Raw genomic sequence first — 26,763 nt, 5'->3', positions numbered from 1 at the left:
AATTAAATAGAAAAAAACCAGTGTAGTTTTTACTATAAATGCAACATTTCACAAACAATTCAAAATTAATGTGTGTGAATGTTTAATGTAGAGTTCAACTTTGACATGTGAAGTATTTTCCAAATCTAGCTTTCTCTTGTTAGTTTCTACAACTAGCATTTAGGAAAATACTAAGACCACAGTGTGAAAATACTCCACTACGAGTAGAAATCCTGCATTCAAAACTTAAGTAAAAGAATTATCAGCAAAATTTACTTAAAGTATCAAAAGTACAAGTACTTATTCTGCAGTAAAATGTTCCCTGTCAGTGTTCATGTGATGTTTCTGGATCAAAAATGACTCCTGCATTAACGTGTATGTTGCATTTTACTGCTATAGGTGTTTAAAGTTGAGCTCACTTTAACTACTTTATATACTGTTAGGTAGTTTCATAAGCACTGCATGATATTCTGTAAATGATAAAGTCTATATTGGACTTCAAGAACTAGAGTAAATTTGAAGTAAGTTCTAGCATCTTTTATTACTCTGTAAAACTCATTCACCAATCAAAACATTGTAATCATTTTCACCCCATTTAATTCTTAGTTGAAACATGTTGGTGTCTTCATTCTAAACTGATTAAATAAAGTAGATAGACTTTATTAAAGCAGGGAAAGCAAAATTGTAATTAATAACATTAAAGAAGGCTGCATTCCATTTAGGCGGCCCTGTTCTAGGGTTTGGTATTGCACATTCTGGCTCATTTAATGGAAACAAAATTGTTAACTGGCTTTCTAACATCCAAAACTTGCAGATTATCATCATTATCTCTGGCGGAGCCCTGTAATTCTGGGTGGCAACATTTCCTCATGATACAACCAAAACGTGATACGAATTATTGGGAAACAATACTGACAACAGCAGATGCAGATCTGAATCAGTCTGTTTATGAGCCTGCTAATGGTATTGTGTGCTTTAATAGCAATTTAAGCCCTAAGATTAGACTGTTAAGGGAATTAAGGGTGAAGTCATGCAGGTCAAACTGAACATACAGTCTCTGGAGAGGAAGCAGGGAATAAAGGAGACATTTTATCCACTGCAACAACACAACTAATAACACAGTGACGGACATAGAAATTATTATTCTGCAGCACAAAGATACCATATGCTAGACTCAGACATTATGCTATTAAGTCAGGTGAACTCTTGACGTATGAACATGTGATAATGAAGCGGCAGACATGTGGATATAATATTACCATGCCAACTATGTTTTCTATTTTGTTTGATGTGAGCCTGTGATACAATTACATTCTGTCAAAAACAGCTGTAGCGTTCCAAGATGGTGCATTCATGCTTATTCTCATGGTGTCATGTCGGCCAAAAGGTTTTACAAGAATTATGAACGTTAGACAATATATTTAAATTGTGCATTATTCTTCTGATGGTGAGGGGCAGAATAGGATTATACTATAATTACAGTCTCAGTTCATTAAACTCTGAAGCACTAATTATTTCCTAATGTCTGCTTTTGTTCTGTTGTTCCTGCTGAGTGCAACGTGCTTCTGCAGAGGAAATTGTTTTCCTGTCAACTCACAGCTATGCTCACCTGCTGATGAGTTTTGTGTTTTGAAAGAGAAATTTAATACCAAGATTTGTTTTTGCAGACTGGGTTCAAGGTGAATGTGTTCAAAATTACTGGTCTTAAGTATATGTTTTATCTGTGATTATAATCCATTGGGGAACAGTACAAGAAATCCTCCACATTTGTAACTGGCTTCCAAAACTACATCTCTGAGCATTCTCTGATCTGACACAGTCAACAGGTTGTCTGTGCAGGTTTATCTGTGCCTTCCAAAACAGTCACAAATAAAGAAAATATAAAACCAGTTTCTGCTCTTACACAGTTGCGGCTAAAATTTGATTAGGTTTAGGCACAAAAACAACTTGATTATGGCCAGGGAAACATTGTGGTTTGTATTGAAACTACTATTTTGTTAAGGTTAGTGGATGTTCGTCATTGTGGTTAAGATAATAACTATTTGTAAGGTTGTTAAAAATCAAACAAAGTTCACAGGAAGAAAAGCTCAGTCCCACATTTTGTGTTCACCCATCCAAACCCATCCATTGGTTATGATCTCTCCACAGAGTTCCATGTGCTCATAAACAAATGAAGCAGGAGCGTAGGTTTGTTCTGAACATTGATTGGGTAACAACAAACAACCTGTCCATTTGCTCTCTTATTGTTTACTCTTCTTTTTCTTCAATTTTATGTATTATTTCTTTCCATTTTGCTTATATGGTTTAATGTTTACTGCATGGTTGCTACAAGTCATGTCAATTTATACTTGATATTTGATATGCAAACCTATGCTCCTGAAATGAAGAATAGCATTATTTCAGACAGAGCACTAAAGTTGTGCTTGTATTAGCTGATTAGCATCAGCAGTGTCATTCATTCTTCACAATCACTGGCTATTCACAGCTGTGTGGCTTCAGTCATCAGCTGACTTGCATCATCCAATCATATTCATGCAGGTATCCAGCATGACCATTATAACTTGGCACTTTTTGCTATTATTCCAACCCACTATCTCCAGGAATGACATCCAGATTGGATGATTCCTTACCTCACATTTTACTTCCAGCTCCAGTGTTCATTACAATTGCAGGAGGTAATTTCCTTCTGTAGAGATGTGAAAAGTAGGCTGTGGAGGTTCTTGCAATGGATGGGTAGTTAACTGACTGAGTTAAATTAAATATTCATGTATGTTTATTAAAAAATACTAATTAATTCACTTATTCGCAAAGAAGAAGATGAAAAGATCAATACTACCACTCTCATGTTTGTACGGTAAATATCTGAAGCCAGTTATCTTAACTTAGCACAAAAACTGGAAAGAAGTGAAACAGCTTTTCTGGCTCTGTCCAAAGGTAACAAAATGTGTGTGGTAAATGTTCACAGAGATCCCTCAAATACATTTGTGTAGCTGTTTCTTTTTTTTTTTTCCCTTCTGTATGTTTATGTTTGTTTTTGTACCTGTTTCGAATCCACCTGAACATCAATTGAATAAACCAATCAATAATCAACTTCCTCTGTGCAGAACACTCAGGCTCTCTTATTTGCAACCTGTAATTTCCGCTTCTTACAGTGGCAGCTGGAGAGCTTCAGTATACAGACATAATTTTAGACTCAAACAAATGTGATTGTTTAAGCTTAGACTGAACTTAGGTTAATACTGCCTTTCGTATGAGCTTTATGTGCCTCAGGTGGTGGGCCAGAACACAATCAAGCTGTCAACATGAGCAGGTTGTGCTCTGCTGTCCTCTTAGAATGGCAGCAAATCTCTCATCTTGCTTTGTAGAAACACCCTCAAAAAGACCAAAAGCTGTATGGCTTTTATTTTAAAACTCGAGTTGCACAGCAAAGGCAACACAAAGCGAGTGTTTTTTCCACTTCACTGGAAATAGACCTTTACGCTTATCATGACTTTGCTGCTGCTCTCTACAGCCTTGCCTCCTTTTGTTGCTTATGTATTGTGACTGAAATGTCCTTATTGTCTCATTGATTTCTTTTTGAAGACTCGATCAAGAGGAGGAGTCTCAGAAAAGAAAGAAACAGGTCCACTTCCTCTTTCACCTTCAGAGGTCTGTTCAGAAGCTAACAAAACATTCCAGCGTTGGTGAGAGGAGATGAAGGTGTGTTTAGTCATACAGTGAAACTAAATGGCAGGGGCACTGCTTTGTGGGAGTTTTTTGCACTACGAGGGTATTCTTCTAAATTCTTTGCAAAAATCTATCTCCAGAAATCCTCTTTCATGGTCAGTGTGTAATGAAATGCACCTCATGAGCTTGCACACTCCATGGTTCAGTGTGTTATTGTACGTTGAACTAATAATGCTACAGTACTCTGTAATAAAAGAATCGACCCTTGTTCACACCTGAAGTGAAAACGTGTTATGTTCTGTTGATAGAGAGGTCTTAGTGCCATGTACTGTACGCAGCTTCAGAAAGAGAGATTTTGTGGGGTGTAAAATTATGCTCAGCAGAATGTGAAATTGTGACTTGAAAGGGCTTGTTGATATTGCATCAACCAGCCATAAGCCACTAGAGATGCATCATGTGGGAAGTTGTATTGATACTGAATTGTTTTTCTTAGAATACGGTAAGACAGGAAATGGAAAGTTGAGAGAACATAAAATATTACATTGATATTATCAGTCTTCATTAAGACTCCATGAATGAAATTGATGGATGAAGGATAAGTCATGATTGATATGCAGAAGAGAAGTAAGATCTTTTCTGCATTATATGTATAAATGTACATTAGTCAAATGAGTCTGGGTAAAGGTTTTGGAAGTCCTGGAATGATTTGGTTCATCGGTTCCTTTGGCTTCTGACCTTTGCAGCATCAAGAATGATTTTAAAGTGCTATTTGTTTTGAGCAACTTTACTGTCTTGGCTCATTCTCAAAGGGTTGTTTTTGGCTGCAGCAGGCAGCTAAACTTTATAGGACCATGTATGTTTCTCATGAGGTGGTGAAGACAAAAAACTAAAATAATATTGGACTTAAATTCACCAGTTGGACAGAAACACAACTCTAATGAATTTTAATATTGTGCTCCTCTGTAACAATAAAAGTATATGTCAGTGTTGTGTTCAGATTGTTTCCACATTTTAAGGCAGTGAATAGCCAAAGCTCTAGATTTTTGCACTTCTGCAAAGTGCCCTTTTTGTTTGTTTACTTTTTTGCCTACTCATGTGACCTTGAAATGATGTAAAGCTATACCGACTATGTACCAAACATTTCCTTTACTTTTAATAAAAAGTGGTGTATTAAGTGTAAGTGTATTAATACGGTAAAAATGGAATAACGCCATGAGAATCTGAATGATTGGAGCAATTTTGAGATGTTCTCTGGTTCTGCAGTTTCCACTCTAATCTTTCTCCTATAAAAGCAATATAATTGGAAGCACCGGTTGGTCTGTCAAAGTGCTGATAAATGATAAAAATGGACTGTGAAATAAGTGGATACTATGTAAAAGGAGCATTTTACTAGAGGTATTTTAAATCATGTGTAAATAACTGCTATGTACGTGGAGTGGGCATCTGAGTCGGGGGACGGAGTGTCATGTTTTTGAATATTATCTGTGCTTGTAAGAATAACGCCCTGCTTTACTACTGATCACGCTATTTAAAACCCTGTACTTGAATCAGATGAATGGTGGAATTTATGCCATAAGCCTCTTTATCAACCTGTTCAGCCAGTGTGATCTGGCTGCTCTTAAGCCTTTTGAGCCCACTGTGTGCTCACCATAGTCTTTATAATGCTGCTTAATAAGCCATTACTTCAAGAGGAGAATGTACAAAATGAGCTCCTATTTTAGAAACTAGCCAAACTGGTTCACACAACAGATGGACCCATATACTTGCCAAAAATGGGTTTGAAATAAATCCCTGGGCTACTTCTGGAAGAGGGAATTTTTGCAGCATGGATGACTTGACATTTCCTGATGTCAAGGGTGAAAATGTGTCATCGCACAAATAATCGGAGAATAAAGATTTTTAAATGTTTTTACCCCTGACATTTAATAACAGGAAGATTTAATTTGTACGTTAAACCAAAGAAATTGATTGCATCTTGAATGTTTTGTCTCAGAAATCCATCATACCGATGTGGTACTAAATGCCATCGGATAAACGGATAAACAAAGACACTGACCTTTGTACTCAATGTACTGCCGTTAGTGGTAGACGTCTTCACTGTTTTTCACATGTGAATGGCATGAACATTGTGTTGTTTGAATAAACACTGTGGCCTGACAGCTGTCAGAAATAGGCTGAGGTCACAGACACCTCCCACACGTTTCCACACTGTCATACTTTGTGTTCTAACTCTTCAGCTCCCTGATAGCAGGTCTCACTATACTCTATCCTCATTCTCCTCTTGTTTGATTCCAACACATACTGAGGTTATCTTTATAATCCACTCACACTCAAAGAAGTTACAATATTGACACTTGCAAAGCCAAATCAACTCAATTACGTTTGCAAGGGAAAATTGGGATTATGACTGATCTCAGTCGAACAGACCCAGCTGTGCCTCTTTTGAACCTGAACCTCATTTTGGTTGGGATTTTTACAGATGGTAAGAGATTGCATCAATTTGAGCTATTTCCTGTGTAATATATCAAATCTGAAATGTCTGTCTAAATGACCAGTGGTTCTGTACTGAGTAAGTACAGTTTTGAGGTTCCTTTTCATAGTACATTTTTCTTCTAAATGGCGATCGCACAGTGGATAAGACACATGCCTTTGGAGTGAGAGACCCAGGTTCGGTTCCCACTGTGACACATCCACCAATGTGTCCCTACATTTATCTGACAGATTTAGTTACTGTACTGTCATGGGTTTGGGTTGGTTGGGTGTGTTTTGTATTTGTTTCTGTGCTCATTCCCTGCCCTTGTGTTTGCTCTTCTCTATTATGTGTGTATGTGTTACTTTGATCATTTGTTTATTTGTCAGGTTGTCTTGTTATGAGTTCATCAGTGTTTCGAGTCTTGTTTTACTTTGGTTGTTTTTTGTCAACAAGTCACTTATGTTGTTTGTGTTGTGTGTCATTTTGTTACATTGTTCCTTGTGTGTTTCAGTTAGCTTTACTTCCTGTTTTAGTTTGTAGTTAGTCTGCCCTAGTGTCTCTTGTCATGTTTTACTTCCTGTGTTTGTTTCTGATTGAGTAGTGTCACGTGTGTAATTAGTTTCTTCCCCACCTGTGTATTTAAGTGGTTGTCTGTCTTTGAGTGGTTGCCAGTTCATTGTTTGTTTGAATGTAAGTTTGTTTTGACAGGAGTCTTTAGTTAGTCTCCTGTTTAGTTTCATGTCTCCCCGTTTCTTGTGGATTACTTTATCATTTGGATTTTTGGACTTGGTGTTCACCTGCACTGTAAGTTCTTTTCATTGTTTGGAATAAACACCCTCTACTCATCAGCCACCTGATCCCCCAAAATATCACAAATCATGCTTTTAGGGGAGCTGATGTCTTATTAAGGGGAGCTAAGCTTCCCCTGGCTTCCCCGTAGTTCGCACCCAGGCCGTCCTGCAAAGATAACTGCATGAGCACAGTGCACAATGCTCAATGAGTTTAAGAAGGGTCCTAGTGTGTCAGCTTGAAGATCTCTGGAACATGCTAACATCTCTATTGAATATTGGCAAAATATTCTGTGGACAGATGAAACCAAAGAAGTTGTTTTGAAGGAACATAGAACCCTATGTGTGGAGGCAAAAAGGCACCGCACACCAACATCAAAACCTCATCCCAACTGTGAAGGATGGTGGAGAGGGAATAATGGTTTGAAGTTGCTTCACTGCCTCAGGGCCTGGAAGGGTTGCTATCATTGACGGAAAAATGAATTCCAAAGTTTATCAAGAAATTTAGCAGGAGAATGTAAGGTCGTCTGTTTGCCAGTTGAAATTCAACAGAAGATGGATGATGCAACAGGACAACGACCCAAAGCACAGTAGTAAATCAACAACAAAATGGCTTCAGCAGAAGAAAATACTTCTTCTGGAGTGGCCAAGTCAGAGTCCTGACCTCAGCCCAATGGAGATAATGTGGGATGACCTCAAGAGAGCGATTCACTCCAGACATCCCAAGAATATTGCTGAACTGAAACAGATTTGTAAAGAGGAATGGTTCAAAATCCCTCCCAACCGTTGTTCAGGTCGGATCTGCAACTACAGGAAACTTTTGGTTGAGGTTATTGCTGCTAAAGGAGGGTCAATCAGTTATTATATCCAAGGCTTCACACACACTTTTTCCACCTTGCACTGTGAATGTTTACATGGTGTGTTTAATAAAAACTTTTAAAAAACATATAATTTATTGTGTGGTATTAGTTTAAACAGACTGTGTTTGTCTATTGTTGTGACTTAGATGAAGATCAGATCACATTTTATGACCACTTTATGCTGAAATCCAGGTAATTCCAAAGGGTTTACATACTTTTTCCTTTTAGGGTGTAAACCCTTTTACCAACACAATAGGAGGGCCAAGTACTCCAAAATTGAAAAAGGATGTGGTTTGCCTGTTTGTTGGTAATGAAGTCATTTTCAAATAAAATCACATCAGATTTATTAAGTGATGCAAATGTCAACACTCCATCTTTCCTGAAACATTCAAATTGTTGCTCAGTTTTATGGTCGTTCTATACCCTGTAATGGTAATAGAATAAGTACCCAGCAGTTTAATAATAACTACAGTATAAATTTTCTTTAAGCTGCCACCAAAGATTCATACTATTGCTCAGTAGTTCATACACCCTGTAATAATAGAATAGGATAGCATTATTCCATAACTTCACATTTTGTTCCCAAGTACCTAAATATTATATACTGTATGTACTGGTACATACTGTACTTGTACACCGGTACAAAAGATTACATTTAATTTCGTTGTAATTACACTGTACATTGTGGACTGAAATCTAAAGCATTACCCAATATGGTATTGCTCCTTTTACTTAAGAAAGGATCTGAACACTTCTTCCACCACTGAGAAGCATCACACGTCACAGAAGCAAAGTCATTGTAAATGTGGTCCTCTGTAATCATTGCTGCAGGTTGCACATTACCTCGTTGCTGTTGTATCGACCTTTGTGCCGCTCCTGGCAGAGTAACATACTTTTCCTGCCAACAGGTCAGCTAATGGGAAAATTAGATGATCAATCTCATTTTCCCCTCCTACACTCATTCACTTTCTTCTTCATCAGAGCCTGGACAGGGCATACTAAATGTCATTATGGGAACACCAAGCAGCGACTCCTTGAATATATTGTCATTTAGTCAAAACTTTAGTAAAATGTAGGGGATAATAAGAGTGATTAAGTCATTAACGTCAAGGCACTCTAACTTATGCTGTAGATGACTTTTTCTTTAAATTAATTTCATCAGAACTGCTGCACGACCAGCATGCACACATGACCAAGAGCTGCTAATAACAAAGAAAGTCATTTCAGTTACTCTGACGACAATAGTCGGGAACAACAGCTGCTGAACCCATGCAATTACTGTATGTGAGTGAGAGAGCTTGTTTGTCTGTTTGCATGGAAATTGCAAATAACTTGTCCATTTTAGACTGCCTCCCACAAAGTATTCTCCTCATCCTCTCTTCATGTTTAATACAGTAGAGGCAAACAGTGGCTTGCTGGCTGGTTATTATTCCTCTCTAATATATTACGGGAAGTCCTTCTATATCTTTATCTTTATCTTTCTATTTAAATGTTAAAATCTCAGTGAATAAACCTGGAGCCATTTGGACATATCTAAATTATTATCAGCTTTGGTAATGAGAGCCACAAGCTTTAATAAAAACATTTTTTTTCATTCTAGACACTTTGGTAGACCTTATGTCTCTCTGTTTTTTTATTGGCTTTAAGTATATCCCCCAAGCAGGAGAATATGAATCGTCCAGGTCAATAAAACATCAGTGAAATAGTAACTCCGATGCCACAGCTTCATTCTGTTTCTGAAAACCTCAGTGGCCAAGCCAATTCTCAAACTGTGAAGACATTAAGCAGTCACTCTCAAGACCTCATTCTTGACTGTCAATGAAAGACTCACTGGATTAATTTCTCTGAGCAGCGTGTTTACTTTGCAAAGTAATTAGTCAGGATCAACTTCAGAGTGCTTTTTAACCCAACCACTGCCTTTGCCCTCATCCTTTCTGGGTGGGGGATTAAATGTCTGTGGGAAACAAATACAAAGTAAAGATGGCTCTGACTGATCAGTACTATATTGTCCAGCACTGTTAATGCACTGCTGCCAGTAAGTGTTTTAATAATTGAAGTGGAAATACTGGATGGATGAAAGTGAGCTGAGCCATAAAAATGACTTGAGTTAAAAGTATGGTTCGTCATTTTTGGAAAATACACTTGTTCTCTTTCTTGCAGAGTTAGATGAGAAGATGAATACCACTCTGTGGTCTCTATATGGCAAAATATGATGGTGTGTTCCATTTGACAAGGGGGAATGCCTCCTTAAGTCATTTCCAACTTGGAAAGTCTGGAGAACCTCACCGACCCCAACCTCAAAATCCAAGATGGCTGCTCCTGGAATCAACAGTTGTGAAAGCTGTAGTAATTTACAGTTTATCGCATATCTGTCTTATTTTTGTCTCATTAAATACAGTCCTGTCCAACTTAAATCTCTAGACATGTTGCTACGGTGTTTGTATATGGAAAATACAGCGTAAAGCTGTCAATTGGTATTGCTAACAATGGCCAGAGGCATCAGTCTTGGTTTTTCCGACTTAAATCTGTTGTTCTACTGGAACCCTCTCAAAATGTATCTACAAGCACCTCTTAAGCTAACTAATTAATGCACTGTGTCTCTTCTTCTTTCAATACAGGGCAATTTCATATTTTCCATATCAATCAATGTCATCTTTTGTCACCTTTGGACAGCCAAGCTAGCCGTTTCCCCTGTTTCCAGACTTTAATTTAAGCTAAGCTAACTGGTTGCTGTCTGTGGCTTCATATTTACAACGTAGACATATGAGTGGTTCCTGTTTTCTCTTTATTGAAGACATTTTAAAAATATACTGCAGAGTTGTACATGACTTTATTGGTACTAGGTATCTTTTAGCATAGGCCTAAGCGAGAACAACAGTGACCTATTAATCGAGCCTTGTGGCACCACTTGCATTCAGTGACACCAAAATCAGTGAAACAAAAATAAAGCCACATTGAGAGTGCCCATGTTTTTTATTAAGATTCAGATAATGTGAAAAGATTTCATGAAAAATACTACAGTTTGTTCTCCATTCATCAAGAAGCCTAAAGTAGCATAATTTGTCCACCATATCCACCAACACTAATCAGCACCTGCATAACTTGACTAAGGTAGTTTCACCACTGCCAGGAAGACAAACTGATTATTTTATATCATCTTGGAAGTTTTGGAGATAAAAAGGTGCCTTTGAAAATAGTATTTAATTATTAAGCACTGGAGGATCAAAGACATCTGAACATCTGGCATCTTTAAGCAGTAAGAAAGCAGTAGAAATGCAGCACTTGACAACTGAGAAAACTGTCAGAGGAAAGGCTACAGTGCCAGAGAGTACACCAATCCTCAGAAGAAATGGGTTAAAATTGTATCAGTAATTAGCAATCAACAATAAGCAAGTGAACACCTGTAGGTGCAATAACTGCTGGTGCTGACATGAAGTGAAAAACTTAACAAAACATCCAGTTCCTGCTTCTTAAAATTCAATTTCATTCTTGTAATGGATGTTTTTCTATTCCAGGTGGTACCTGATTTGTACTGCAAAACACAGCATGCCTGAATACTAATGTACTGGGATTAATAATTATGAATTGTAAATAGCAAAAGTGGATTTGTTACCGATGTGATTTCTGAATATATTTAGACCCCTCGTTTGTGCAATGCAGTCTAACTGAAGCTCAGTTAACACCCAGAAAATGGCCCACTCAAGTGTCATGCCAAAATGAACACATTTTAAGACTTAGACATCAATAACAACAGGCCATATTTAATATAAAAGTGAAAATGCACAATCCTACCACCAAATGATGTAACATGAAGGTGAGCATATATTTTTAGCCTCACTAGCGTCACGACTCTAAATGATAATGTTGTCTGTCAGTCTGTTGGCCCACCACTTTGGATTTTTTTGATTGGTCCAGACTGAAATATCTCAACAACTATAGGATGGACTGTCATGCAATTTTTTTATAGATATTCATGGTCCCCAGAGGATGATACTCTTATATACTTTTGCTCCTGCCCCTTCAGGTACAATATGAAAATTAATAGGGGCAGGCAGGGGGTAAAAAAAACGGGGAGGAATACGTATTTAAAATCTTTGCACACTGGAAGGTAGTAGGTCTACATATTTTTGGAAGAGGAGGAGAGGTTGTTTTATATTATGCTCATTCTGTTGTGGTGGCGGCCCGGCTGACGGTGAGTGCCTTTTCTTCAGTTATTCTGCTTTTTTTTTGGTTTTCTCTGTTCTCTGCCTGCCTCCCTGTGTTTTCTCCCCTGTGTGCTCTCTCTCTCCCTCTGCTCCTGAGCCTCACCTCATCAGCCTGCCACACCTGCCAGTAGTCAACCTCATCTCCACACCATTCTTGCTTGATCGTCGTTGCTCCATACCCGGTGCCACCTCTGCGTTCAGGCTCTCATGTTTTTGTTTTCTCTCAATTTCCCTGTGCTTTGTTGCTCCTGTCACTAACCCTGTCTGTTTTCCCTCCCAGGTTCACTCACCCTCGTCATCCGTTCTGTCGGCTGGGCTCATCCTCCAGTCCTCTCCTCTTCGGGCTCCCCCTACTTGCATCCTCCCTTCCTCGGCCCCAGTGCCCCCCGGCTCTCTGGTCCCAGTCAACTCGGTTCCACCTCTCCCTCCACTCCGGTCCCTCAATCCCTTGTTCCCTCAATAAACCTCCTTTCCTCTGAGCGTTGCATTTGGGTCCTCTCTGTCCCCACACCACCCGTAACACATTCCCTTTACCCAAGTCAATCACCACCACCTGGGCCCGGTTCACTCATTCAGTCGCTGTAATAGGTCTCACCATTTATCATCTCTTTATTCAAAAATAGAGCGTGACTCACCTTTTTTTTTTTTTTTTTACATTTACCATAAATAAATTATTTTCAGTATTGATATTGAATTTTCAGAGGGATGGTCCAAAAAAAAATCAGTAAGGCTTTGGATGGCCTTGCTAGGATTCAGCTCCCTTCTGCAATAATTATCAAACAGCCCCTCACAGGGTCAAAGTTGCCACTTATCACAGGATGAACTGTAATAATTTTTGTGATCTCTTAATTTTTTATCTAGTGCCACAATCAGCTCAGCATTTTAATATGTCCAATACTTTACTTTATGACCAAATACCTGTTAAACTAATTACATTACTTTATGTTTGGTGCTAATTAGCAAATGTTGGCACACTAACATGCTAAACTAAGATGGTGCATTATTGGCATTATCATTGTGGGCATGCTAGCATGCTAACATTGGCATTTATTAGCATTTAGCTTAAAGGAATGCTAACATGGCTGTAAACTCTTAGTCTTGTTCATTTCAATCCAATATTAGGAAAACTCTACCTTTCACATTGTTTGTATTTTACTTTTGCATTACAGCTCTTTCTCAATTATGAAAGAACTAGAACATAGTGGTGCTTGTTAATTTTGATATTATGGGACATGATCATATATCATACAGTGGTCTGGTTTGCCATGTGCTGTGTAAGCTCAGTAAAAACAAAAGTGACATACAGTCTGGTGGATGCAATAGTGCATATATATAATAATGATTTAATTTGTTTGTTTGACAAAGACAACACCTCTCATATTCCTTAATATAAAATCAAACTCCTATGTGTCATTATGATGATTTTGATCCACAGAAATTCCTTACTCTCTTCCTAGGAAATGTTGTGAATTACTGTATTCTCACATTTAAAATATTTCATTTAAATTTAAAATGTAACTATGTAGCCGGGGGATATAATATTCGGAGAACAAATTCAGAATTTCCCGACACTAAAGTTGTAAATTCTTGCAAAGTCAAATGTTTTCTCGTAAATTTGTGAGATTTTTCTTGGAATATTACCCCCTCTCCCGGCTTCACTTTTTTTTTTACAGCACCAGCACTGAAGTGAAAATAATACACTGAGAGTGACTATTCATGTGTGTTTACTGCTGCAGTTTCCATTCAGTTTCCATTCAGTTCAAGACAGGTCGATCATTAAAGTGATAATAGGTCCTAATACAAGCAACACAATTTTGAGGTAATGCTCAGTGGACAGAATGCAGATGTGCCAAATGTGCTGAAACACATATATGTTGTTATGTTTCATATTGTTTCCCCTCTTAAATTGCATTTTCTTAATCGATTTGGACATCATGACCATCTCCTTCTCGGAATGAAAACACTATGTTTGGTGACTGAGTTTCCCCTTCAGTTCTGATGGTGGTATACTGTGATAAAAAACAAACAAATAAAGACATCACTTCAATGGCCATTGGAAACAAATAGTTATTAAAAGCATAAGAAAAAAACAGCAGCTTTCGCTCTGGTGGTGATGAACATTCTCTGTATGAGCCATGCCTTCCTCCTTATCATCATACCTCATAAAAGCGTTTCCCACCACTTGTCTAAATTTGGACACCCTGGTGAGTCCAGCCTACAGTGGCCCTCCCCTCCCCTCCTCCCTCCCCTCCTTCCTCCCCCTCAGCCGGGTAACCCACTGGACAAATTTATACCTTTGTGTGAATCTACAATCAAAAGACGGTGATTATTTTCATTTAAAGGTGGAGGGAAAGCACAGCTTTCTAGATGGTGGTTGCCATGGATTTTTTTCTCAAAAGCTTTTGGTATAATGGCACACCCACTTCTGATGTCAGCGCTGGAGGAAGAGGGGAGAAAGGAGTTGAGAGGGAGAGGGAGTAATGAGGGCAAAGGGAGGGAGGGTGGGAGGGGTGGGGAGGGGAGGGGGCAGCCTGTTGCTCATGATCACTGAATAACCTCCTCGTACTCCACAAGCCTAGTGCCTGTGCATAGATGGAGCAGAGTTAAACGAGGCAGCAGCAGAAGCTGATAACACATTTCATATATCCCTTCGTGCATTCTTCTCAGCGCCTTGAGCAAACTAACAGCTACTGAAGACCAAATTCAGGAGCACAGTGAGTATTTGCCTTTTTATTTCAGACTATTCAAGTATTCAAACTTGAGGTGTGTTGTACAGCAAGGCACACTTTCTTAGTTAGAGAGTCACACTTTGAGAGTTTGTCACATGCGGCACAGCATTTGCTTTTGCAGTAAGAAGTTGGAAATGACAGGGCTGACTCTGACATTTTTGTAGCTGATTTTCCAGGGTTGATATTAAGAGGATTGTTTTGATAATTTATTTATTCAGTGAGTGCTATTGTAGATCTCAGCCTATGGTTTGGTTCCCACTTACACAAAAAAAAAATATGTGCAAGAATGCAGTGCACTCAATCCTTTTCTAAAAAAACGACTTGAAGGAAGCAGTCCGTTTTTATTGTGAAATGCCTTAATGCAAGATTGAGCTGACTCCACTTAAAAGAGGTATTATTTTATTTTGGATCTTTTGACCCATGTATGGTGATGATTTGCATACTGGATACACTGCACGTACAGTACTCCATGGTAACAAGGCTGCAGCTACATTACCACATGTTATGATCTGTCAACATTTACTGATATCTTGTCAGAGACAAGGTTTACTGTTGTAGTGAGACATTCTCTGCCATGATCTACAGACAGGGATATATACAGTACATATATATATATATATATATATATATACGCATATGTTTGCAGAGGCATTTTAAATTGCAACCAATGAAAACTGATGTAAGAGAAAGTTTTGAATCTGAGAGCCACTTCAAGTCCTCAAACCATCATGGCTCATGTTATGTTTCAGTGAATACATAAGAGATCATTCTCAATACAGCACAGGGTCTCACTTTGAAGATGATGTTAGAGTACGCCCCATAATGTGATTATGAGTCCACAACGCAAATGCCTCTCTAAGACTTTAGATCAGTGATATATGATATGTAATAGATCATCCTCTCTCCCTCCTCCAGGTAATTGGGACTATAATGAGATGAACTAATTACTTTTTCCCGTTCTAACAGCTAAGAATGGCTGTCTGATTCTACCCCACAAAAATGGGTGCACAAACGAATTATAATCTGCCAATCCCATGTCAGTGTCATTAGAGAAGGTCAAAGGGCTATGGTCCCACCAGCAATACTGTTTCCCAGAGCACCAGTAGGTAAAGAAAGAGATCTTCAGTCAGGGCTCAGATTCTACACCAATCGCCTGATGAATGTGCTTTGAAATTGTAAGTAGGATAAAGGTATTGTCTCTCTTTCCCCAATCACAGCTTTTTGCTTAGACTTAGGCTGTGAATTTTTTCCATGTTTTAACGAGATTGTAGCTGTTGCTTCTTTCACAAGGATTTTTTTATCAATCCAAACCAAACACTGGGCAAACAAATAAATACACACAAATTCCAATTGTCACATGCACCTTGTTGATATGTAATGGCCTGTCATATTCTGTAATAGGAAATAATTTTGTGCATTCAACACCAAACATTTTATTTCCAGCCCATCAAGTGATCTATCTCATTTGCTATTTCTTTCCATCAACCCAGCCCAAAAGAAAGCCCAGTGTGACTGTTTGTCTGGTCCATTTATTCCATCTCATCAACTAAAGTACTTTTTCACTCACTCTGTAATAGTGCTAAGAGAGGAGTTGTTTCCCTTCACCTATCTTCAAGCATTCATTACTTGTACCTTCTGTCACCTAATGCCGCTGGGACCTGGAGTCCTGGTGCTCTTTTCAAACACTCTGTCTAGAGTGACAGACAGTCAGGTCTTCACCAGTATGTGGTTGTGCCTGGCTGCACACATGCCTGGCCCCAGCGCCACTTTTATCAGCTGCCTGTGAAAAATAAATTGTTTACATAGCCCAGAGCGATTAGGTGGTTGGATGATTGCAATTCAGCGGGAAAAGGGCATCAAAAGATGAGAAGTGAGTATTGGTTAATGCGCACAGACAATGCAGATAATTTAATGTTATGCAATCTTTATATAATCAAGTTAGTTGAGTGCACAATCGTCCACTCAGGCAAGAAAAATGCCTGGGATGAAAGAAAAAAAAATTCTACATATAAAGTTAATGTGTGTATAGGTGTAAAGTTCAGGTGATGGTTTAACATGTTTTGTGGGCTGTCTCAGTATTATATGTCCCAATTTGCAAGGGCTATGAGGATGAGGAGTGCTGAAGCATAATGTGGAGCACTGATTCAGAAATGTGGGGATTTGGTGGGTCGGCTCAGACCCTGTCTGGGGGATAGAGTGCTTTAAGAGAAAGGACAAACGGGACAGGCTAGGAAATAATCGGCATACTGAAAATGACAGAGGTGTGATGCTTCTCATTTGCCCTTTGTTAGGGAGACATTTGAGTCAAAGAAGGAGATGAAAAAAGCACTTGAATGGTATTTCAAAAGGTTTTAAAAGTGTGTTGCAATTGAAATCAAATGGTTAACAGAACACAAAATAAACAACCATTAGTGCTAACGTAGTTGATTATCAAAGTGTTTTATGTATAGAGCATATTTCTTTGTACTTCAGAAACAGAGAGCAGCACAATGTGGTGGACCACAGACAGAGTTAGGGAGACAGTTATTGTCCTGGAGCTACAGGGTTTTCAGCGTGCATTAATACCGCCCACTTACAACAAAAGAAAAACATTTTTGTTTAAAACTATGCCTCCTGGAATTACTGTAAGGAAATGTCTTCTGGGGTTAGAACTGCTTCTGGCATTCCTGACTGTCTCAACGTTTTACTAGATTTCAGAGGGGGTGAGGGGGCAGCTGGGTCTTGGCAGCCCCTGTGGTTTCAAGTCCATTTCTGAAAAAAAAACCCACCCTCTTATGGTCCATTAGAGAACAGTGAGCTGCTAAGGGAATAGGCAGAGAACTGGATGTTGGGTAGAACAAAGGGACATCATGTGGTCTTAATGGTCATTTAGCCTGAGAAAAAGAGTACATGATGGACTCCATTTTCATGTAACAGCTATCATTCTGAGACATTTTGATGAAAAGCATTATCTTACAACGACACATTATTGCTACGCCAATAAGAACAAATGTGCAAAAAAATAAGATTGCACTCTACACTCTGAACAGCTGTCACCGGAAGGTTGAACATGTTTCACTTTAATTATGAGTCTCTGAGGTTCAGATTTTCATCAGAAAAACTGATCTCTCATTTAATTACCATGTGTTTGTATTTCACAGACTGAGTCAAGTTGAATTGCAAATCCTTGATTCAGAGACAGATTGAGGAAATCTGTCCAATTCTGACTTTTTGCAAGGGTTAGGGTTGTTGTAAATCACATAGCATTTCCACCAATATGCAGCTATAAATAGCAATCATTACTCAATTAGATAATCATGTCTCTTTGTAGGACACATGCTCTGCACGTGTTACATAGCAGATTTTTAGAACCATTCATATTGAGCAGGAATATTGCACACATTTCTCTGCAGACTCATAAAATAAATATTATATAAACCCTTTTTCAACATCTAAAAGGCTTCAGAATTCCCTGAAAATTTGCTCTGCTTTGATCTTCTTATAATTAATGTTCTTATTAAAATATCTCAATCAATATTGGTTGTAGTGAAGCTCTCCAAACACTTTTGAGGAGGGCACTCTGGGAAATGCATGCACAATGCAGTCATGCAACAGAGACTCACAACCTAGTGACTCACCAGGCAATCTGGAGAACATGCCCTGTGGCTTAGCTGTGATAACGCTGGCACAGAGAGAGGCCAGACCTCAGCCGATCTGGTGGGGAGAACAGCCTTCGCTGTCTTTGCAGTGTTTCATCTCTCCTTCCGAGATAGACTTTGTCCCCCAGAGGAGGCATCTGAGGCACAACAGAGTGGAGAAGAGAAAAAAAACAAGAGTTTAAAAAAAATGATCCTGTGACTATGGAGAGGCAAAAGCACAATCACTTTAAAGGCAAAGTGAGAAATCAAACAGCCTCAAGGGGTTAAGTGTGATTTAATCTAGTAGGAGAGTGGCGTAGGCCTGTGCACATCCACACTGGTGATGCATTGTAGGCGTATCGATAACCTCCGCCGCATGGAGGGAGAATGTGAGAATTCACAGAGTCGTAACAACAAAAAGGAGGGATTTTACACTGTTTTGAGAATTGATTTTCATTCTTGTGTTTTGGTTTGGTTAAGCAGCACTAGTGTTGATTTGATATACATTAATTGTAATCAAAATATGGAAAATGTGAATGTGCAGATGTGAGGATCCATTAGAGACATATTTCAGTGTCTCGATGCGTTATGTATGCATTAATTCTGTTTTCTATACGACAAAACTCATCACACATGAACCATTCCTCCTGACCGATCTCACATGGGAACTTTCCAACAATGCCCCAAATGAAACACCATCAAGAAGTAGCGTAGGTTAATACAACCAGGCAGAGTGTTGGAGAGAAGAGCTCGGGGTGGGTTTGCTCTAATTTCATGGGTGGGAGATGGTGCTGACTGTAATCAGTGGCTCACAGAGGCTGACAGTGCAGGTGCCTAATAACCATTCAGTGACACATTCACATCCCCGTTTTAGAAGCCAAGGCCTCCTTCCTAACCCAGAATCAGTGGTACAGCAAATCCAAGCACTGACATTTTAATTCCTGACTGGCTAACCTGCCTCCCCCTAAATTACTGTAATTTATTAAATTAGTTTGGACACAGGCCACGAGGTCCTCACTGCACTGGTGATATCCAGTAAACATTTCTCTTTCATTCTCTCGCCTAGAGTTAGATATATTGTTCTTTCTCTCTCTCTTTGATCCACCTATCTAGTTTAGCTTAAAAAAGATTTCAACACCAAGAACAAACTGTGAAAATATTGGTGTCAGTGTGTGTGTTTGCTCTCAGTAGAACCTGTCTAAGTGTGATTGCGAGTCAATAGGCGACATGTTGGGCTCTGAAAAGGGGAGATATCAATAAACATGCTCGGACACAATGATTCCTCTCTGGCACCTTAATTGAGAATGTTTTATTTTCAGAAGTATTTATATAGGTACATAGGTACAAAGGTTCTTTCAATCAGTCTAGCACCTACACATACCTCAACCAACACCTAAATGAAATGAGTGTGTTTGACAGCCACCTAATCTAGCTGTTGAGAGACACACACATTTTTTTAGTGTTTAAATATAGCTTCTTCAGTAGCTGCACAAAGCAATTATATCAGTGAATTATCTAACAACAGCCAATATAACATCAGGACATTATTTGTAATTCCCAGGCTGCTGTGGGAAACAGATGTTCATGCACACTGCTGGGAGTGAAAGTCTTATCCCTTGATGCCTGATCTACATCAGCGATCATGTTTAATGATGCATACATTACATATTCATACTGCTAAGATTATGGCACAGACAGGCTGTTTTTCTAATGCAATTAGTGGATAAAGGTTGTAGGTAAAGAAACTTAATTAAATTCTCTGTCTGTGTTCACATGGGATTGATGTGTTGGACAGATAATAGTGATAGGTTGTCTCAATCACAAGAAACATGTTTCCTATGGCAGTACAACTCCCCTGTCAGACGTTGTCAGCCCTTGGCCCTCTTTGTCAGGTTTGTGCATGAGTAAAGGAATAGTTTGACTAATTTTGTGATTTTCCTGCCAAGAGTGACATGACAGGATTGATAACCTCTCTTATATCCATATGCTAATTATGGAGATCGAACATGAATTGATTAGCTTACCTTAGCATAAAGACTAAAAGCATCTGAAGGCCGTTATCATAGTTATCTCCATATTTAAAAAAAAAAAATGTGCACCAGCAGTACTAAAGATCACTAATTAACATGTTCCATGTTGTTTATTGAATCCATACAAAATAGAAATGCAAGTTGTGGATTTTCGGGGAGTAGAAGCCATGGCACGGTGACTTCCTGGAGTCTTGTCATGGCCGTGAGGTTGCCAGTCTAGCTGCTTCCTGTAATTATGCTAAGCTAAGCTAAAGCTAACAGCTGGCTGTAGCTCAGTAATTAGCATGACATTAGACATGACTTTCTCATCAAACAAACGGCAGAAAAGCAAAAGTCCCAAAATATCTAACTACTCTTTTTACTGTTGTCCATACAAAGTAGCCAAGTTGAACTAACTTATGTGACAGAAATATTCCTGTAAACAAACACATTGTACCAGTGGAACACCACTGCATATTCAGAGCTATAATAATGTTTGCCAATGACATTAGTGATTGCCTGATGTCGCCTGTACCATACCTGCCAAGCCAAATTAAACTAGTTACTAGTGAAAAAACACCAAGCACAGGAAGGTACAGACCCAGGTATTTTTGTCAGTGAAACAAACCTGAAAGGCCAGTAAATATCTGGATCTACTTTACATTTGTTAGATGGATGGAAAAACTGCTCCATTGGGATGAACATATTTCTCTGCAGTGTTGGCAATATGTAAAAGTGCTGTAGTTGTGGGCTGCAGGGCTTAAAGCAGCTTTAATCTAATGGTCGCTAGTTTCATTTTACCACCTTACATGGACAGTTTGTACTTTGTGACTTAATCACACAATATAATTATTGTATCTAATAGGGTGTGTGATAAAGGTAGACTCTAGTAAGTAGCAACCTACAGTCCTTTATACTGACAGAAATGAAGAAGGTTGGCTTCTTTTAGTACCTTTACCACTTGTAAAGGTATGATATTCACAGTTTAACAAAGCTTTAATGTACTGTATGTCAAACATGCAAGAGAGGCAATCTAAGTGAGAAAATATTTGCTCGTTCAGTGTTTAAGAACTTTAAATTTAAAATGATTCATGTAAAATAATAAGTAATATTTATAATGTCCGTCCTACAGTCATTTAATTCAGCTTGTTTCACAAACTGTTGAGACAAACTAAACAAATACATTGGATACATAATTATAAAATGCAAAAAAAGAAGAAAAACATCATGATGACAATATGAATAATTAAGTTTAGAAAAATGAAAAATGAAAAGTCTGGTCTCATCTCCTGCCTTTGAGAATTGAAATAGAATAGAATAGAATTCAAATGCAAATAATGCATCCTGCTTCAATAATGCTCCATTGTGGTATTACTCAGTCTTGTAAAAAGAGTAACTGCTGAAATTGTTAAAGAAACAGTGTCAGTATTGCTCCAACTTAACTCCCACAGTCTTTATGAATTTAATAGGTAACAATTAATCAAAGCCATAAATGTCAGTTAAATCAATTAACTACAAATACATTTTCTCCACTGAATTGTTACAAACAAACTTATTTAAAAAAACTCATTATGTCAGATGTTAATTAATTCTCTGTTTTCCTTCTGAAGGTGACAGTGTGATGGTGGCAAATTGAGCACAGGGATGTGAGCAGACCAGTAAAGATGACCCTGCTGGCAGGCGATGGCTCTGACTATGACTACAGTGCCCTGAGCTGTACCTCTGATACCTCCCTTAACCCACCTCCCCTACAAGAGGAGGAGGCTCAAAAGGGAGCCTTCTACAAGAGGGCACAACGTGCCCCTGAGCTCAGCACCGTCCATGATGACACATTACTGTCCAGTGCCCGTAAACTACACGCCATCATCAATGTGGGTGGGTTGCGTTACCAGCTTCCTTGGACCACCTTAGAAGACTTTCCGCTGTCTCGTCTGGGCCAGCTACACCTCTGCAGCAGCTTTGATGAGATCATGGGTATCTGTGATGACTATGATGTTACACACAATGAATTCTTCTTCGACCGCAGCCCCTGTGCATTCCGTACCATCCTGACCTTCCTGCGGGCAGGGAAGCTGCGGTCCCTCAGAGAGATGTGCGCCCTCTCCTTCAGGGAGGAGCTGCACTACTGGGGGGTCCCTGAGGAGAGCCTGGAGTGGTGCTGTCGTCGGCGTCTACTGCAGCGTGTGGAGGAGTTTGAAACGATGGAAAGGGCAGAGGAGGAAGAGGAACTCCTGGAGGATCTGCTGGATTCACACAGTGGCCACAAGGAGCATCCAGCAGAGTCCAGACTCAACCGGTGCATGGGCAAGCTAAGAGACATGGTGGAGAGGCCTCACTCAGGCCTCCCTGGGAAGATCTTTGCTTGTTTGTCAGTGTTGTTTGTCACCATCACTGCCGTCAACCTATCCATCAGCACCATGCCTGCCATGAGGGAAGAGGAGGAGGCGGTGAGTAGGCTAATGACATTTACACATGTCACAGAGGGGAAAAAAAGTTACTGCAGACAAAAACACGTTGCCAAGATGCCAGAACAGAAGTGTTTTCATGTCAGTGAGGAAAAGTAAAAATGAAGACATGACCCAACACATCTTTATTGTCTGATGGGAATTTGTGTTGTGTTCTATGTTTTTGTTATACTACATCAAGAAACACCAAATTATTGACAATAAACATTTGAACCCCTCAGTGGTGGTTTGTCTGTGTTCCTCGGTAGATTTGAATTGAGCTGTATTCAAAAGCTAAACGGAGGTAAACTGACATTAAAAAATTGGAATGATGGCATGTCTCATCTGTCATATCATTTCGAGAAAAGGGAGACTGCTGAGAGAGCCAGTTGTTTTTGCCAGATTAGAAAAAAAAATATTTGAAGATGTCTCAGTCTGCTTTCATGAAATGTTTTCATTGTTATGTCTGACTTCAATCACAACCATAATTAGCACACAGGGCTCTTTAGTCAGTTCAAAGGAAAATTAAATATTTGAGCCACACACATATTTTTTCTTGCAAGATGTGCAAACAGGGTTTTAATTTCTCTTAAATGCTTTTGATGACATTTCTCCTTTGAATGGAGAGGAACTGCAACCACTACTTTCTGTTTTAATATTGCAATATTGTAGTGGTTTTCAAATGTTCTACTTTTACTAGCTCTTGTGTATACTCAGGAAATGAAGTACAGATACTGTATGTGTGGTACTGTAGGTGGGAGGAGGGCAAAACCAAAATCTCAACGTTTTTTTTTCATTGTGACTCTGTATGTTTCATTTAGTACTGTGGCTTCTTGGAGTTCCGGTACATAGAGCAATGAGTTCAACAGCATCTCTTGTCACACTGCTAAACCAATCACAATTGGTGTCATTTAAATGGATACTGATACTGAAAAGGAAATAATAATACAATGACTGCACTTGATCTGATGAAGTTATAGTTAATTTTGACCTGGAACACTTGCTTTGTATTCACACTTCAGTATTCTCAGTATGTTAAATTTTTAAGTGCCAGTAATTGTGTTTTAACAGCTCTGCCGCCTCTAATTTCTTGCAGCCAGATAACAAAGTGTTGCAATAAAAGTGTTTAAGTGTTCCTGTCTCTGAGTGAGAACAGGTTTACTGGAGTTTTCAGGTGCTTGAATCGGTCTACTCAAACCTTCTCCTCGTCTGTGGGAGTGTGTTTCATAATATTGTTAACTGATATGGACTGCGTTCAAAGGGCTTTGTGCAATATACATGCTTTGAACCGTCTCAGTCACGCATTGAATGAGCATCATTACCGTCTCTAAGAAAACCAGATCCTATGTTTTTGTAGCACACATCACACATTCTATCAAAATTTACTCAAATGAATTCACACATTTGTCCAAAAAATTTAAGGCGGCACATTCTGCAAATGAGTTTCTACAAAATGTTTTCCTTTCGTTATTTTGTTGATTGTAGAAATATCTTGCACATTAAAGTGTTCAATGCTGCAGCATCTGAAAGTCCTTAGCACCTGGGTTTCATGTTAAAATGGTTCCCTCTAGTGACTAGAGCTACCACTAACACATGCTCACTCATGTCTTTCTTTAACCAGGGCACATGTTCCCAGATGTGCTACAACATCTTCATTGTGGAGACGGTGTGTGTGGCCTGGTTCTCCCTGGAGTTCACTCTGCGCTTCATTCAAGACCGCAGCAAGCTGACCTTCCTCAGACAGCCCCTGAACCTGATAGATGTGGTGGCCATCCTGCCGTACTACATCACCCTGGTGGTGGACAGCACATCCAAAGGCGAGAAGCGGCTGGGCTCTGGCAGCAGCTACTTGGACAAAGTGGGCTTGGTGTTGCGAGTCCTGAGAGCCCTGCGTATCCTCTATGTGATGCGGCTAGCTCGCCATTCACTGGGCCTGCAGACTCTGGGCCTGACAGCACGCCGCTGCACACGGGAGTTTGGACTGCTCCTACTTTTCCTATGTGTGGCCATCGCACTGTATTCCCCCTTATTGTACTTGATTGAGAATGAAATGGGAACCACGCAGGAGTTCACCAGCATCCCTGCAACCTACTGGTGGGCTGTCATCACCATGACGACAGTGGGCTATGGCGACATGGTGCCAAGAAGCATCCCGGGCCAGGTGGTGGCTCTGAGCAGCATCCTGAGCGGAATCCTCCTCATGGCCTTCCCCGTCACCTCCATCTTCCACACCTTCTCGCGGTCCTATGTGGAGCTGAAGCAGGAGCAGCAGAGGCTGCTGCAGAGGAGGACACACTTTCTGCTGCGGAGCCGCATGGCTGGCCTGAGCAGTAACCTCTCACTAGAGAGTGATATGCTCTTCCCTATAGGGTCGTCTGACACCAGAGATATGGACGACTGAGACTGGTGGAAAAGGAAGGAGTAGGACAGAAAGTGAAGAAGAGGGAGAGACTGACGGTGCAAAGAGAGAGAGAGAGAGAGGAAAGGGGGTAAGGAGGAAGGAATGTAGATAGAAAGGTGGAGAGAGAAGTATAAATACAAATGAGAAAATTATTTTTTTTTATTCCCAGAAATGCAGCCTTCCCATGTAGCAGTGTACTTTCAGTTAAACGTAATACACCAAGAGGAGAAGAGGATGAGATTATTATTGGTATTAAATAAATGTATCTTTGAATGAAATGCATTATACCATAAAATATGAAATATAAGTCCAATTTACAGAAAAAAAACATGGAGCATAATAATGATTTATAGTCTTACAACAGTCTTATATGAAATATGTTATTTAACAAAAGACATAACTAAAGAGCTCAAGTACTACGTCTTTATGATCCAACAACATAGTGATGTTTTTCATCTCTGATTTCTTCAAATGTATTAATGGATTTGTTGATGTCATTTGCTCGTGGGAGCTAACCAGTGCCACTTAATGGAAAATGCTCTCTGCTCTTGTTAAGTCCAAATGGTTAAATGGAATTTATATCCAAGCTAAAATGTGACCCTTAATCCACTGATTATTTTCTGAATGACTGTGCAACTTCTGGGAATTATGTTGGGCTGTTCAATATTTCTCCCACTCTGGCACTGTCAGCCACATATTAATTATGATGTGTTAATTATCCTTCTTCAACTCCTTGAGGTTCCATATGCAATTTTTAAATATATTTGGACATTGGAGATAGCGTTATTGTGCTTGTAATTACTGCAGTTGCTGTCCATAGCTGTTTATAATGATCATTTCTCTCCTTCTAAAGTGGATTCAAACTGAAATCTGTCTGTATCATTGTTGCTTCTCATTTTAACTTTCGCTTAACTTTAAACTTTATAGCCCCAGAGGAACTTAGTGTGTAGTGTGGGGACATAATTGAACATGATGCACATGGCAGACACCCAGTACCAGTTACAGCACCTATGGTGTCATACAACACAGGCAGAAGTAAATCAATACAACATCAGTAGTGGAAAGGATAAAACTACCCAACAGTATATAAAGTAGTTAACTGATTCATGTATTTGTTTTTTTATTTGTTTATTTAAGTTTTCTGCACAGGCTTACAAGACACTAGGCAGCAACAACAACCCGGATGGTCCTACAAAAAAATCATAATATACAGTTTCACAAAATCAGAAACAAAAAATTTCAAAGGACTTAATTTCAGAACACAAGTGTCCTATTATGAAGAATAATGTGTCTCTGTCTTAGCTGCCGTGCATTTTCTATAAATCTAGCAAAAACAAAAACCTCTTTAAAGATTCCACTCAACATGTCACTTTCATACAACTGAAACAAACATGGATTGTTCAACTGAATTTCTTCAAACAGATTATTTCTGAAATCATTGTACATTCAGGGCAATGAAATACAAATTGAAATGCATCCATCCAAAAAAACCCACCCACCCACCCACATACTAAAGGCAGAGGTGCCTTGCTCCACCTCCACCAGCCACAATGTTAGTATTCTTTGGTAACACAATGTGTAATATATCAATT

At 39.2% G+C, this 26,763-nt stretch overlaps 1 protein-coding gene across 1 annotated transcript; it reads left to right on the top strand.

Moving 5' to 3' along the window:
• Positions 1-21,990: 21,990 nt before the first annotated feature.
• Positions 21,991-25,171, top strand: kcng1 (potassium voltage-gated channel, subfamily G, member 1). Its single transcript, XM_046057086.1, has 2 exons — positions 21,991-22,773; positions 24,392-25,171. The coding sequence occupies exons 1-2, from the start codon at positions 21,991-21,993 to the stop codon at positions 25,169-25,171; spliced, it is 1,563 nt and encodes a 520-aa protein (XP_045913042.1).
• Positions 25,172-26,763: the final 1,592 nt, after the last annotated feature.

Source organism: Micropterus dolomieu, linkage group LG08 (assembly GCF_021292245.1).
Source record: "Micropterus dolomieu isolate WLL.071019.BEF.003 ecotype Adirondacks linkage group LG08, ASM2129224v1, whole genome shotgun sequence".
Taxonomy (NCBI): domain Eukaryota; kingdom Metazoa; phylum Chordata; class Actinopteri; order Centrarchiformes; family Centrarchidae; genus Micropterus; species Micropterus dolomieu.
Note: the sequence above shows the minus strand (reverse complement) of the source record. Positions and strands in the feature narration are given on the sequence as shown.

Excerpts from the sequence above, each read along its gene's own strand:
- kcng1 (XM_046057086.1), top strand. The coding sequence starts at position 21,991 with ATGACCCTGCTGGCAGGCGATGGCTCTGACTATGACTACAGTGCCCTG. Across the intron at positions 22,774-24,391 it reads TGAGGGAAGAGGAGGAGGCG|GGCACATGTTCCCAGATGTG; the intron begins GTGAGTAGGCTA and ends TTCTTTAACCAG.